This window comes from Leptosomus discolor, chromosome 7 (genome assembly GCF_034619465.1).
Source record: "Leptosomus discolor isolate bLepDis1 chromosome 7, bLepDis1.hap2, whole genome shotgun sequence".
Taxonomy (NCBI): domain Eukaryota; kingdom Metazoa; phylum Chordata; class Aves; order Leptosomiformes; family Leptosomidae; genus Leptosomus; species Leptosomus discolor.
This window is the reverse complement of record NC_141397.1, coordinates 33,504,076-33,520,123: the sequence shown is the minus strand read 5'-3', so window position 1 is coordinate 33,520,123 and position 16,048 is coordinate 33,504,076. Positions and strand designations below refer to the sequence as shown.

General features: G+C 38.3%; 1 protein-coding gene across 1 annotated transcript in view; it reads right to left on the bottom strand.

Moving 5' to 3' along the window:
* Positions 1-16,048, bottom strand: part of CNTNAP2 (contactin associated protein 2) — a 1,109,936-nt gene that overhangs the window by 334,729 nt on the left and 759,159 nt on the right. Inside the window, exon 12 of the mRNA XM_086468640.1 lies at positions 8,212-8,331. Coding sequence (XP_086324766.1) covers positions 8,212-8,331 — 120 coding nt within the window. The remainder of the gene's footprint in view (positions 1-8,211; positions 8,332-16,048) is intronic.

Genomic DNA, 16,048 nt, shown 5'->3' with positions numbered 1-16,048 from the left:
CAGAGCCAGTTTCCAACAGATGAGGAATGTTTTCTGATTGCAGGTGATGTCAGGATTTTTTTCTTTCTCCTAGACTAATTTGGCAAAACAAAGATTCTGCTTTATTTTCAGCTATTTCTGCCACATCACTCTCAAATGCCAATTTGTTCTCATTCTTCAAGGTCTGTGCACATTTAGCTGCCTTATACCTGATGAATGGATCTTCTGTGACGCTCACTCTCCAACTATGAACACTTGAAATACATTAAGAGGATGAGATGACATACTTTCATTCCTCCATTCTCTTATATGACACTCCACAGTTTGAGGTGAGACAGGAAGAAAGGGGAAGAAACAAAAGAAAGTAGTCCAACAGTAGGAAATGTTTCTATTACTTGGTAACTGAGAAGCTACCTTAAATTCCATTGATAAAGTTTGTCCTCTACTGAAATAGAGTAAACCAAGAATCTTCTCCTGGGGGCAGACTTCAAGATATTTTTTTTATTTTATGGTTTAGGTATTTTCTCTGCAGTTGCACACTGGGCTATATTTTCATTTCCTACTCATGCAATGGTGACTGGAGAAAGTATCTAGAGATATTCTAACATGATTTAGAATCGGGTAATTCTAACATGATTTAGTGTGAACCCTAAACTTATGACACCACATGTTTGTCAGAACGTATTTTTGTTTAGTGAAGTCATTAGATGTTGATCCACAACCTCTTTTCCCCAGAAAGTCTACCTTTTTTGTATTCTGGTGAGCCCTGAGATCACTAAAACTTTAATGTCTGCGTTTTCTATGGCAGCGTATTTTTAAGTTCTGAACATTAAAGTAACAGAAAACTATCTCACACTCACATGGCACTCAAGCATGGTTTTACCAGCAGGCCTGAGTAAGCCTGTAGTCCTTCCCTCTCCCACCCTTAAAAGCCTGCCAACACAGCAAAGTCAACATGCTGCCACAGAAAACACCAACAGCCTAACCATTCATCCCTTGCCATCTAGACAGTGGCTTTAACCAGTCAAACCCAGTAACCACCAAGCACAGGAGGCCTAACAACATCATTTTTCAGTGTTAACCTGAGGCAAAGCCAAAAGCCATCCTGATTTATTAGAAAGATTCCAGACAGCAAGCTGCATTTAATCAAGATGAGTCCACAGGATGGCAATCACAACCTGTGAACTGATTGAGGCTGAGTGGAAAGTTTACATCCAGCTAAAAAAACAACCATGACCACCTTCTTACCAATGGTCAGTACTATGCTCCAGAGCATGGGGAGGAAAGGCACTAGCCAAATTTATTGAGCACCACAATGAGCATTCTCACAAGAAAGCCAAATTTGACATAAATTAAAAATAATAAAAAACCTGAATGCAAAGCAAAATGATGTACCAATGAAACTTAGAATACAAAGGGCATGCCTTGTAAATCAGAACAGATGAAAAAAATAATCAATGAACTACAACTGAGATGCAGGATGTTTCAGCCTACTTGGCAGGCAAAGACATAAACAGTGTGTTCTGTCTCCAGGTCTTGTGTCATTTTACTGTGCGTTTAGCAGAATGAACTCACCTGAGGAGGAAAGTCTGCCTTAAGAGATCCTGCTCTAGATATCATCCCCTGATGCTTCAATGACTAATATTTTCCTTCCTCAGTAACTTTTCTCCCCCCTTTATACACAGTCTACCTTAAGTCAATGAACTGGCCAAAACCAGTCTTAAATGGCCTGATGCATTTGCCCCTGCCCCCCCCATTTTCTGCCTTTTCTGTGGTTGTTTCTGGTCTTGTCTCATCTTCAAGGAAATAAGCTTAGATACTCTGCAAGAATAGTCTCAGTCTATCTGCACTATTCGTTGCTCTTTTTAACTCTCAAATGTCACTTTAATTTGCAAAAATGTCTGAAAGACTTATTAAAAAGCCGCCAAAACAAAGCTCTACAACTGAAGGAAATGTGTATAATATATGCTGTTAAAAATCAAAATTGTGTTTCATATGTCATATTTGAAACACTGAAGCCATTTTTCCTTCCTGTACCTTAGGTAAGTGGCTTTGAATACTTGTATTGTAATCTTTTTTCAATGAGATTACACTGGGTAAAGTCTCCATACCTTTGTCATGCAACAACTTACCATTGCCCAGTGACAAAATTTTGTTTATTGCCTTTAAATGTGTGCCAATTTATTCTATTTGAGTTAACAACTAAGAATTAGTAATTCCTTTCCCTATCAAACCCGAGCATTTACACAGGGGAAAAAAAATAGTCTTTACTTTTATTTATTGAATTAAATTGCTCAAAATTTTATTTTTCATGTGTGTCAGTATATATCCGTACAAATAAAAGTTTTGGTACCTTGGAAGTCCAGTAAATCAGTTCTCAGAAAAAATGTCTCATCTGAAAAACTAATTATACAGATATGTGCAATAGAATTAAACATTTACTGTTGCCAGAGCACTTTTCATCAGTATGTATCGATGGTTGGCACATTTATATTTATGCCATATGTTTCTACATATGTCATAGTAAAAAGCACTCCAGTGACCCACTATTTACAGAAAGAAGACAGAAAAAAAAAAATCACAGGATATGACAGTTATGGTTGTTTAATGTCTACTCACAAAGTCACTGCAGTAATTATTACATGTGCCACTTTTAAAAAAGTGAAATGTGAGAGAAGAGAGGAAGGGGGAGAGCAGGTAGAGAAGCCACCCCGTATATTTAACCTTAATGAGGCAGGCTATGAATACACATAATATCTCAAAGTGCCTGAAGACGTGCAGCTTTAGGCAAAAGAACTGTACTAGAAAGGGGACAGGGTAAGCACCACTCAAATGAAGCCATTATCCTTGCAGCTATTTGGATCCCGAAATGAGATAAAAGCCACATCACAGAGGCATAATGACCAACAGAAAGACTTAACTGACATATCTTCTGGTAAAATAGATTATGAAACCTTTCAGTTCTGCTTTGCATCAGTAGTATAAGTGATGAACCAGAAGAAACAGCAGAAAGACTATGACATCCCTATGCCCAGCATGAAGCCTCAAGGAACTACAGAAGTACCAGTCTGCCTCTCACACTGACGTCCCATACAGCCATTAGGATAAATAACTAAGCACTTACAGTCTCTGTGCTTTGTTCCTCTGCTTATTCTTCACCCTCCGCTCTGAAAATTCTTTCAGGACAAACACACCAGATCAGATCAGGGTAAACTCACTGATCTGACACCTTTTCCTTATCCTCCTTGGGCTCAGGGGAAACAAAGAAACAAACAGAAAAAAATAGGGAGCAATATTAACGTATTTCTTGTGCCTTTCTCAATGGGACTGAAATGAAAACTGCCAGAGGAAACTGAATCAAGCCTGATGAGATGCATCCATGGGTCCCGAGGGAACTGGTGGATGATGTTGCTAAGCCACTATCCATCACATCTGAGAAGTCATGGCAGTCCAGTGAAGTTCCCACTGACTGGAAAAAGAGAAACATAACCCCCATATTTAAAAAGAGAAAAAAGGCAAACCCAGGGAATTACAGGCCAGTCAGTCCCACCTCTGTGCACAGCAAGATCATGAAGCAGATCCTCCAGAGTTAAGGTTGTTCAGCCTGGAGAAGAAAAGGCTCTGGGGAGACCTTATAGCGGCCTTCCAGTACTTAAAGGGGGCCTACAGGAAAGATGGGGAGGGACTGTCGATCAGGGAGGGTAAGGATAGAACAAGGGGTAACAGTTTCAAACTGAAAGAGGAGAGATTTAGAGTAGATATTGGGAAGAAGGTCTTCACTACAAGGGTGGTGAGGCATTGGCACAGGTTGCCCAGAGAAGCTGTGTCTGGCCCCTCCCTGGCAGTGTTCAAGGCCAGGCTGGATGAGGCTTGGAGCAACCTGGTCTAGCAGGAGGTGTCCCTGCCCATAGCAGGGGGGTTGGACTAGATGGTCTTTAAGGGCCCTTCCAGCCCAAATCATTTTGTGATTCCATGATTCACAAATACAAAATATCACGTAGAGCATGGGGTGAAGCTGTAATATACTCAAAGTTTACATCTTCCAACAAATATCTTAAAAGAGCAGTCCTCTCCACTACAGCTACTGTTCTAAAGACAGTTGAAGAGAAATAGGAAAGGCCTTAAACTGGATACCGAGATAGGAACTCCCATTTTAGATACTGTTTTTCATAAAACAATAAAAGCTTCCTAAACTTTCCATAGTTCCTATTGATAAGTATTTGGAAAACGGCTGAACACCTATTTCAATGCCCTAGACTTTCCTAAGCTGTGTTAGTGCAGCAGGAATAGATATGTAAATGTGGCATCTCAAACATTTTAATCCCACTATGAGGACATAAAAATGTAAAAGTGTTTCGTTCCTCTTCACTACCAAAACACAGCATTGTGAGTACAAGGTTTATTTCGAGAAGGCAGGGGCAAAAGAATGGGGGGTCTCTGGGATTTCTTTGACTATACAGAGTAGTTAGTAGAGACCATGAATTGTTGTGGGAGCACATATGTCTTTCTATGACTTTAACTGCACTATTGAATTGCCAGGACATCTTAGAAACCAGAACAATTTTTAGTTACCACAGCAACACCTGTGAAGGGCAGGACTCATCATGACATTTGCCACTCTACTAAATTAAGACACACTAAAGATGGATACGGATTACACCCAGCGACATGCCCAGACAGCTGTCTACTGTACCATAATTTTCTCTTTTTTTAAATACTTTTTTTGACACATTTGGGACTTTCTGACCATAGAATCTGTAGGTGAAATGCTGCCACAATGATAAAATAATGAAATTTGTGATACAGTACCTTCAAAGGCTAAAGGTGTAATTTCTAAATACACAGTTTCAGTGGCTTTTCAGGATATTGCCTGAAAGTTTTAGTGTCAAGTGACAGTGCAGTTTACTCTCCAACATTTTGCACCAGTAAAAGTATACTACAGGAAGTGTGAAAGCAGTACATAACTGATAAGCCACCTAGTTCTAGGAAGATGGGTGCTAGCTTCTCTAATAACCTTAACCTTGTGGACGTGTTTTCTCTAGGAACCAAACTAGCAAGTTACATTTTACATTACCTTTTTAGTCATTAAGATGTTCTTACATGCTAGTTCCACCTGAATGAAACAAGGGATATTTAAGAAGTCTACTAGCATTCTGAGTAGTGATTTAATATAGAGATGTTTGTTTAACATAGTGGGTTAATGGGAACATTTAGATTTGACTCTCAGGGTAGAAAGGGAAATACAGTTAAGGATGTCTCTATTACAATAAAATGTCACTATCCTGCCATATGAAGAAGTGTTTTTTATATTTAGTATACTCCACATACTATTCTGTATGGCTAGATCTGTAGGTTACTTAGTTTCACGTTCTCAAAAGAAGTTAATTGTAATTCAGGTATTTTAAGGGTTTTTTTTTCTTCAAATATAGCACCAGTAATACCATAAACCTACAGAATTCTGATACTAAAATGGAGAATTCTGCTCTTAGATTCTAATATACTATAGTGCCTTTTGTTATATGACAAGATATGCATCATTGCTACAGAGTTCTACAAAAAAAATGTTATTGATGAAGAACACCAAAGCCCTCAAGTAATGTCATTCTGCCCCCTCTCTAATATGTATATTACTGATAATACTCTACATCGATTCAGAAAAAGATTTAGGGTGTTGTGAATCTTCTCCTAAAAACATAGCTCTTTACCTTCCAGTCTTCAGTGCTTAGGATACCCACTAATTAAAAGAAAATTAGAGCTGTAACAGCTGCAACATATAGGTACTACACAGTATGTATGTAGGTGATATGCTTTACTGAGCTGAGAACGACTGTCAGAGAGGCCTTCCAGTTTTAGAAGCAGAGATTAAAATTACTTCTTATTAATTTTCACATATTTCTTGCAGTCATTTGAATTGTAATGAAGAAATAGTTCTCTTAGGTTCTTATTTTTAAAATTTAAAGTCACATGGATATTACTGCAAAATGCCTTTTTCTTGTAGCAAAGAGTTGCTGATGATGATTCAGTTGAAAGAGAAAACTATGTTTTTCCACAGCATGCATCATATCCAAATGAAGGGACAAGCACTAAATCATCCATCCTAGTGTTCGTGATCTCCTTGCACTGGTTAGGAAAAGATTGCAATTAAGTATACTGGATATTGTTCTGTATATAAGAAACGTTAGTAAAATGAGAAATGTTAGTAAAATGAAGTGGTTACTTTTACTTTTCTTATCTGTTTTTTTCCCCAGTGTTGGACAAGCTACGAGCATCTCCTGCTGTATGTTTACATTTAACATGAACGAGTAATAGACCCATCCAGGTATACTTTTTTGTGCCTGACACCACTAAGGTAGTATATTTTTCATTTCCAAAGTTACCCTTGAAGAGTACCCAGAAGCTACAGCTAGCGCTGAAAACAGCAACTGTTCCGAATAGCAGAAATCACTGTATTGTATCAGCAATTCTTGGCACTGTTCCCTGCAGTGCCTGTCTGATTAGTTACTGATACAGTTCAAGGCGCTAGTTATGATTTAAAAAGCTCTAAACAGGTCAGGATCCACTTATCCGAAAGACTGACTTCACATGTGCGTCTCAGAACAGATTGGCTGGCCTGTCTCTCCAGTCCAAGAAGGACTGATGGCACTCTCAGAGCTCAGATCAAGCTCCTTCTTAGGTATGTGTTTACTATACAACTACAGACATTAATGGCAATATGAAACAACGGTATTCTCCTGTTCTCCAACAAGCCATCTACCTGTGAGCATGATCTGGGGGTTGCTGCATGTGCCATGCATCCCCCTTCAAGTCAGCTTCCCCCCTCCAAACTCTCCCATCCAAGCTGGATAAAACCCACCCCACAGGTCCAAACACGTACAGGTTTCTGCCTCCAGGAAGAGCCACATGAACTGCAGCGTCTGTGACCTCTAAAGATGCAAAGTTACTGTTTCAACCTATGATAGAACCTTCACATTCACATTGCTGGTGCTGAAGTTCGAGGATTCACAAGTACGTCAGACTTCCAGTGCAAACAGATGAAATTCAAACTTACTATGCAGGCATTTGGGGAAAGTCAGGGGACAAGTCTGTTGTATCAGCTACCCAATATTTCATATCAGGAAAAAGTGCTGAGACAATTGTCACGCACTAACAGACCAGAGAAATAACATACTCCTGGTGCAGAAAATTGCCCCCTTTTCTTTTTTCGTTATCATATTTTTCTGCCTCAGTATGGCAACACAGATGACTTAGGATACCTTCCATGAGAACACCCAGATGGGAAATCACCCATGCAGAACTAGCGTTAAAAGCAGGAAAAAAAAAACCCCAACCACTTTACAACAAAACCAAAATAAGTTAATGTATTTAGATATATTGTCTCAGAAGTTATGTGCCAAGGGGATTGAAGCACAGACTCCGGTCTGATGGATCGAAGACTTTTTATTGTCAGAAAGCTGAGTTTTTATACTTTTACTATAGTGTAAACTTACTGTCCACGCGCTCTTTTACACGCTATAATTGGTTACTACTCTCTGTCCATTTTGTCTATTCTCTATATCTCATTGGCTTATTCTACCACACATGTTCAGGAAGCTCTTGTCTTCTGGGTTTCTGGGCTTTCGGACAACTCTTCTTATACAACTGACCTTTGGCTGGTTTACGCTGGCTCACTTTAGCAAAACTTTAGGCCTCAGGCTGAGCCTGAACCACTGTCCCCGCAATTATGTTCTTCTAACACCAGTTAAAAAGACAATACAGACAAAAAACCCACCAAAACTCAAATGTTTTGTTTTTCTTCTAATTAATTTTTATATCTTGCCTGTGGCCAGTGCTAAGCGTGTGAAAGTCAGCAACACCTGGACAGAAATAAAAGTCTGGCATTTCTAAAGACCTGCCTCCTACAGTACCCCATCAACCATGGTCATTACTGAACTACAAGTATGTTGCTATACAATAGTTTTGGTAAATAGCCATACATATCCACTTTTTTTAAGAACAATGCACCACTGAGGATACAAAGGCCTGTTAAGGCTAATTAATAGCTGTGATTAAAAAGATTATCAAGTGGATTAACTACTGCCTTGCTCAGACTATACTAAATGGTGACTACAGATCTGATGACCCCTCATGAAAAGCTCTTAGCAATTATTTTTCTTTTGCCAAGAAATACGAATTATGAGCAGACTCTCTCAAGTACATTAAAAAATACTGAATTAGCAAATATAACACAGTTACCTGTCATGTTGCAGTAAACTTTCAAAGGTCCCAGCGTCCCACTGCCATCTGGATCTATCCAGTAGTAATTTGAAGTTTTGCCCAAGTGTTTGTATGCTTCACAAGAGAGTTCATAAATAGCTGGAATGAAATAAAACAGAGCAATAAGGATCTTCATATGCCAGAGTAAAAAAAAAAAAAATCCATAATGACAATAAATTGACTTTATATATCAAGAACTATACTTTTGATATTAAAGTAATGTAACTAAGATTCACTAAAAAAAAAAAAAAAAAGAAGAAAAAAGCATTTTTCCAAAAGACACAGAAGTTATTAAAAGTTTCAGGCACACAATTTCATTTTTTGGCATGGGAGAAAGCCAGAATAGAAAGAGAATTCCAACAACTTGAGAGGGGTAGGAACAATTAAACTTTTTCAAGAATGCATTTAAACTGTTTTTGAAAATACTTTAGTTCAGAACTTTTACACTGGTTTAAGTTTTACGTCAGGAACAGAGGCACTTCTGTTGACCAAACATATTTTCCCCTTTAGTTTTCTTTCAAGAGATACACCGAAAAGCTTATGAGTTTTCCCTCCATAAATTTTAGAATTTTTCAGGTTTTAATACAACTCAGAATAACATCAAGTTTCAAAACTGTAATTTCCTCACTACATGTAACACCTGCCTCTACACAGCTCTGCACCTACTGTTACACATCTACATAAATAACACTCCGATCCAGTAAGGTCTAAAATTTCACGATATTTACTGAAAGAAGTTCAGTTGATTTAGCAGGGAGTTTTGCTTCAATTTTCTTTGACTTCTCTATACTGCTTTCTATTTCAAGCCATAAAACTGGTTGTCAAATTCTGTTAAGATGAATAGCTCAGACATAATAAGAAGCACTGTAGATAAAGCTTTTCTAGTCATTCCCATATTTGCTTTGAAATGTATGACTATGACAAAGTTATGTGTATTATACATGACTAAATTAAATCATTTTAGGTATAAAAAAGTAAAACTGGGAATTTCTATAAATGGGTGTATATATAAACACACACACAACTGGTAAATTACATAAATATTTTTCTATGCAATTTTTTAAAAAAGGAATGTGCAATACTTCTTTGTTTTCCAAGGACCAGATGGTACAGCTTTTTTGTTTGGAATCAATCAGCTGCTAAAAGAAACGAAATGTTTGTTCAACCAGATTTCATATCGACTCTAAAAATTAATCTAATTTGTTGGCAATTCTTGCAAGTGATCTTGCTAAGACTGGCTTGATTTCAAATGTCCATAAGGACGAGCTGTTTCGTTGGGCTCTGATGATGACTGGCTGATGACATACACACACTTGAAAGGCCTCTAAGCAACCATCAAGACTCAAGAACAAAAGCGGAGCTAAACAAAGTCTCCGATGTTGATGTGGCATGAATGCAAAGCTAAAGACTGTTACCTATGTATAAAGGTAATTTCCTTGTCGACGCTACAAAAGAAGGAATTTCCTGGAAAGTTTTATATATTCGTTACAGGGTCTAAACATTTTATACAAGAAGTAGACACTTTAATTAAATTGTAAAATATTCCAAGTCATTTCTCCTTTCTCCCCAAACTAAGGTGAACAGATTCTTTCATTACCAAGGAGACTCTGTGCCTGTTTTCAGATGCCCCATGTAGATGTCATAAGGAATTCAGAACCAGTTTTCTTCAGAAATATTTCTTTAACTCTCTACATGCTACTCAAATGTAATCCTAAAACACCAACTCAGTTAATGCGTAATTTTCAGATACCAGGTCGCAAATTTAAAAGACGCATTCCAGGTCAAGCCAAGATGATGGTAAATACTGTTTATTATCTCCCAGGTCTTGGAGTCAGGTAAAAAGTATGTACAAAAAGAATCAAAAACAGAAAGAAGAGCACCAAAAAGAAGCTATAGTCATTTTAAAGTTTTATCATCTGAATAATACAGATCAGTCTGAGACCACCAAAACCATTTCACATTAAAATCTAAAAGGGCTTGGCTGTGTTCTAACATGAAGTAAAAATATGAAAACAACTAAAAATAATCTTATTTTAATTTCTGGTATGAAACATCAAGCTTCTTTAATCTTCTTAGTCTGGGCAGAAAATCCTAATCCAGTCATTTTAATAAGCTGACAAAAGCAACTACGAATGCATTTTGAAGTTCACCATTAACTAAGCTAACATTCAGGATAGTGGGCTGGAGCACAGCTTGAGGGGAAAAGTTTCTCATCTTAGAAAAGCTTGGCTAGGGAAGCAAAATAAAGGAGAACAGCTGAGAGCGAAACAAAAACCATCAAAAAAAAAAAATCTCACAGCCACACAGACCTTAACATCATTTTAATTGCTGTATTCCTTCATGGGTTCTTTTCCAGTCCCCAAAATGCTCACCTGAACCCCAAATGAGAGGTGTTAACAGACAGGGGAAAGACAACATTCATTTCTGAGTTTTAGGATCCTCTATTTTAAACCTTTGAGGAAAAGCAAATTGTTCAGAAAAGCAGTTTACAGAACAGGTTTTTCCAGCTCCAGACTGTTAGCTGAAAGTTGGCGAGTCAACTTCTGTTAGATCTCCATGGCTCCTTTGTGACTGAGGGAGCAGATGTTCTCACTCCTGTTTTACTTTCTGACTGGCATAAAGAGAGTGTTACCCCACACAGGTGGCACAGTTGCAGGCCAGCTACAGAAAGCAAAAGAGCTGAATGACAAAGAAGATTTAGCAACTCTGTCACCCTAGATCATGTTCCCATAGAGTTTCCATAGCATCTTGGTGAACTACAGTTTCTGCATCACTATGTAAAAAGGTAGCTTTAATTTTAGGGCTGATAAATAGCCTCCTTTTATAAGTACAAAGTTCATTATAAATAGAAGATCTAGTGTGACCATCTGCACTATGTGACACAACGAATGCGTTACAATAGGTCTTGTTTCTGTCAGTGAATATGGCTGCTGCAGGGGACAAACTCCCGTAAACTGCTGCTAACGCAGGGGTAAATCTCAGCTTTACAGGGTCATAGGAAAGGTGTAGATTCACAGGAACTGATGGAATTAAATGATAGTAAAAATGACAAAAGTAGACAGCGCACCAGATCCACGAAGTCCAGCTATGCCTCTCCACCACTTTCAACTTCCCAGAAAAACACTGAAAGCTAAATAGACTGTGAGGTGCTTCGCTTCATGCCACTTAAGCTGATTTAAACTTCAGTCCCTTAAAAAGGGCTGAAAGCACAAACAGGAAAGGAAGGGGGGAAAAACCTTTACTCAAGAAAGAGTTGCACACTGAAATGGCATCCCTGCAGGTTATTTTCAAAGAAAGGTATGTTTTGTTTGTTGCTTTATTACAATATATATTCAGAAGATCAACTACAAAACTGAAAATGTTAAAAAATAATTTTTTAGATAAATACACATACACTGCAAGCTTCTGCTCTGCCAGTGGGAGCTTCTCTCTGTGCAGTACTACTACAACGAACCCATCCCCACCCTTATTCACTCCAATGGTACATGGTGGAGAAACTATGCCTGTTACAATTTATTTTTTTCAAATAGTTTAAGTGAAGTAGAAATCTCATCATGACTCAAAGCAAGTCACATGTAAGAACAAAAACACTTTTGAATTCCAGATCTGTATTCTGACAGTAAGAACACATGAAGCTGCCAGTTTACTCTACTCCTTTGTATATACTAAAAAGCCTCGCAAAAAGCCAACACGATTCAACACTACTTCAATGTTCTTGTTATTCCATAAGACTCTTGCTGCAATGGTCAAAACCAAATCTTACATTTGCCAGATTTTAAAGTTTGGATATAAAAATTCTGTGGTTTGGAACTCATCCTTATAATGGCCAAGAATAGAAAAGTCTCCAGTTATAGTTAAACTTAGAATAAGTACACAAGTGTTGAAGTCAGACAAAGATAAGTGTGAACAAGTATCTACCTTTACATCCCCCATTTGAAAAATGAAGTAACCCTTTCAGATACGATGACGAGATGGAAGTATCGCTGGAAAGCCATATTGTATCGATGCACTGTCTAAAAATGGTCTGTACTGCAATTTAGTTACATCCAATTTATGGTAAAGCATAGCTACATGTAACAATGTTTAATTTTTATATAACAAGTATACTTTTTGGTGTGTAAATCCCTCCACATCTTCTCCTGTGCATGTACACACACACTCCTTGCTAGAAGATTCTTCTGTTTGCAATTATGTTATTACTGTACTTATCCTTCCTACAAGAAAAGAGATGAAAGTTGAACTAAACTAAGTCTTTACTCATTAGTAGAAGTGTAACTTACTATGATCTTGATTATCGTAAGCTTGAAATGGTTTACAAATGTTTTGCCAGATTTCCAAACGTTAAGGATGCACTTGTTTGTTTGCTGTTGGCAAAGCAAATGTGGTTTGAGACTTCTGCTGAATGTTCCTGGGTTTGCCCCTTCCAACTTTATAGGCTGCCAGTTTACAGAAGCTCCCAACACCTTCACCTGTGACAGCTGAAATCTAAAATGAATTACAAATCAAAACCCAAGGAGAACCACCCACCACCAGCGTCCAAAATAACTCATCAGTCAAAGAGTGACAGAAGAAGGAAACTAAAGCTGAAGAAGAAACCATCACCATTCTGATACAGAATGGCACAGGTATCTAAAATGTTTTGAGCTGTTTCAACACACTTCAACTTACCCAAGTGTAGCCACACTCACCTAAAAAGAGCTCCAAAACATTAAAACCACCAAACACAATCTGATTCTGCACAGAGAAGATTCTAAGGTAACCAAGACTTGTTTTATGGGTATTTCTTGCTATTTTTGCCTACTACGTAATTCTCTTAATGTAAAAAAGGATAAAACACCTGTTTTAGTTTTTGCATAACACCAAAGACCCCTTTTCAAAAATCCTTCTTAATTTAAAAACGTCCTCAAAATATTTACTAAAATAACACCCTCCCCTAAACAAAATAAGACAGTAGTAGGGGACAAAAATATCCTAACTATACAAAACTGCCTTGTGACACCAGAAATAGTTCTTCAAACTACATTTCCAATGGACTTCTACAGACAGCAATTTCTGCATGACCAGAAGGCGTATCTTCAGCCAAGAGTTGCTCACCACAAGCCACAATACTAAATCTCAGGTACTTGCAGCTAGGATGCCCTGTAGAACCAGGGTTACCTTGAGAAGAAAAAGAACAGGAAGCAGCACTTTAAATGAAAGATGAGGTTCTAATAAGATAAAACTGTAAGACCTTCAAGGCTCCTAGCCCTCACAACCCAGGAAGCAGTCAGCCATCGCTGCTCACAGTGTGCTTACCTTGACACGTCGGAACAACAGGAACATGCCAGCACACTCAGCTAGCTGCAAAGCTGAGCTTCTGTACCCAATCTATCTGCACTCAGAAACCACTCCTGAAAGGGTCAGTAACTGCAATGAGGTTTATGTCCGGGAAGAAAACTGAGTTTCTTGATGAGCTTTATGCACATCTTAAATATGATGTGTACATAAGATTCATTTGGACATTTAAAGGTCCTTTGGAAATTTTTTTTTTAAATGGATCTACTATGATGCTAAAGAAATTCCAGAAATTTGTTTCTGCAGAAATACAACAATTCTAGATTCACTTATGCTACATTCAATTATAACCAAGTGACTTGTATACAGGGAAAAAACCAAGAAATAAGGAAGCATGCAGATGTGACACCCATTTGCCAATGCAGTATCACCTAATTATTAACAACAATGGAAATGGGAAAACCTGCACTTCCCAGCTTTATGTATAACTGAAAATTTGAGTGAACTAAAACCTCTAAAGTGCTATAACACAATTTGCATGCTTAGGTTCCATCTGCAAGAATATTATTTTCTCTTGTTTTTAAATAAATGTTGCAATACATTTAGAGCCACTCAGGAAAACACAATTTTCCACACATAAATGCAATTAAGAAATTGGAAAAATTCACTTTAAATAAGAGAATCTGAGAATATTGGAAGGTATCACAAACAAATCCACCCAATCATGACTGTATATGACTCGGCATATGCTTCAGCCAACCATTTTTCCAGTTGTAGTAAAACCAAGACCAAGCACTACTACTCAGCCATGGCCAGGTTACCTCCACAGCCAGAAGCTGAACTGAGCTATTGCAGTCCCAAAAGCACAAGCAAAGACAACCCCTGGCATCTTCACACACCTTCAGAGTGAAACTGAGATTTGATTGTTTTTTCTGGGACACAGTCGTTGCAGGGGCCCTTGGTTTGCTCTCACAGTTGGTTAGGACAAGCATATGAATTCTAGGAGCACAAACCTTCATTCTTTCATTGTGGCCATGTGAGATTAGTAAGTGTGACATACTGCACATCTGTTTTATTCACGGCAGCTCAAATACAAGCTAACTTAAGCCTAAGGGTTTAGTTCTGTTACTCTTAAAATCACATTAAATAAGTACTACATCATTCTACAAGATGTTCCGGGAAAAGGTAGTTCAATTGCTCAAATTATATTTGGAGCAGTAAATGCCATGAAAAAAAAGCAGAAAATCTTTTTCGATCATAATTAGCATAACAGCAGAATCACATGGCTGGGATGAACCTCAAAGACAATCTAATCCACCTCCCCAAAAATCTCAACAACATCCACATATCATTCCTGACATACGCCTGTTCAAAGTCTCCCATAATGTAAATTCCTCAACATGCTGAGGCAGCCTAGAGCTCCACCAGTCCTTCGGCATCAGCATTTCTTCCACTCTCTACACTGTAAAGCTGCTCTGCTGTCATTTAAACTCATTGCTCTTTCTACCCACCATGAATTTGGAGCTTATTGTACTCCTCCTTGCAGCCATCTTTTGTCTATTTGCAGATATGAATCTCTTCTCCACATTAAAAAGGCCAAGTTTATTCATCTCTGCCACAGGCTGTGTTTTCTAGGTGCTAAATTATTATTCTTGCTCTGCTCTGGACTCCAATTCATTCACGAACCTGAGCATACAAAAGTGTACAATGCCCAGCACAGCAGGATTAATGTGCACATCCCACAAATTATGCTTCTGTTAGTTCATCCCAAAATAGTGTGTCCTGATTTGAGTTAAAACAGAACTAACTCTATTCAGTGAATTTACTTTTCAGTTAAATCTCTTCTAAGTAACTGCCCTTTCTGAAATCAACAGCCTATTTTTCCAGACAGTGTCTGCTTTCAGTAGCGATAGCACTTGGTGTTTATAGTTACTGCCAAGGAACGGCATGGAGAAAGGCTCTTGCTTATACTTGCTCCTATAGAAACCAAGGTCACTGCTAAATCTTGTGCCCCATGTTGAGGTGCTGTAAGTGAAAGGGGTTGTAACAAAGTTAAAAGGTCACAGCTGAGGGGAGAAGCAAGCTAGACAGGTGACCCAAACCTGACCAGCTAAGTACTCCATCCCATGTACGTCATATTCAGTGTAAAGCTGAGGGATCACAAGGGCTAAGCTCTCTTCTTCGCTGGACGGCATCTGAGGAGGATTCCATCTGTTCTTCTGTCTGTGATCCCGATCCCAGAGTTCCTGAATCCAGCCCCTGTATCCAGTTCCCATCTGCTGTGGAGTCCAGCCTGGGACTGCCCCAGTGCCAGCCCTGCAGCATCAGTGGTGACCTACTGTCATCGGGGGTTGTGTTTGGTATTTTTTCTGTGTATATTTTTGTATATTTTTTATATATTTTATCATTTTCTTATTATCTTTGCTTTTTATTATTATTGTTCATTAAAGCTGTTTTAGTTTTCTTCCCAAACCAGTCAATCTCTCTCCCTTATTCTCCCTCTCTTCCCCTTCTGGGAAGGGAGAGGGGTTAATAGAGTGCA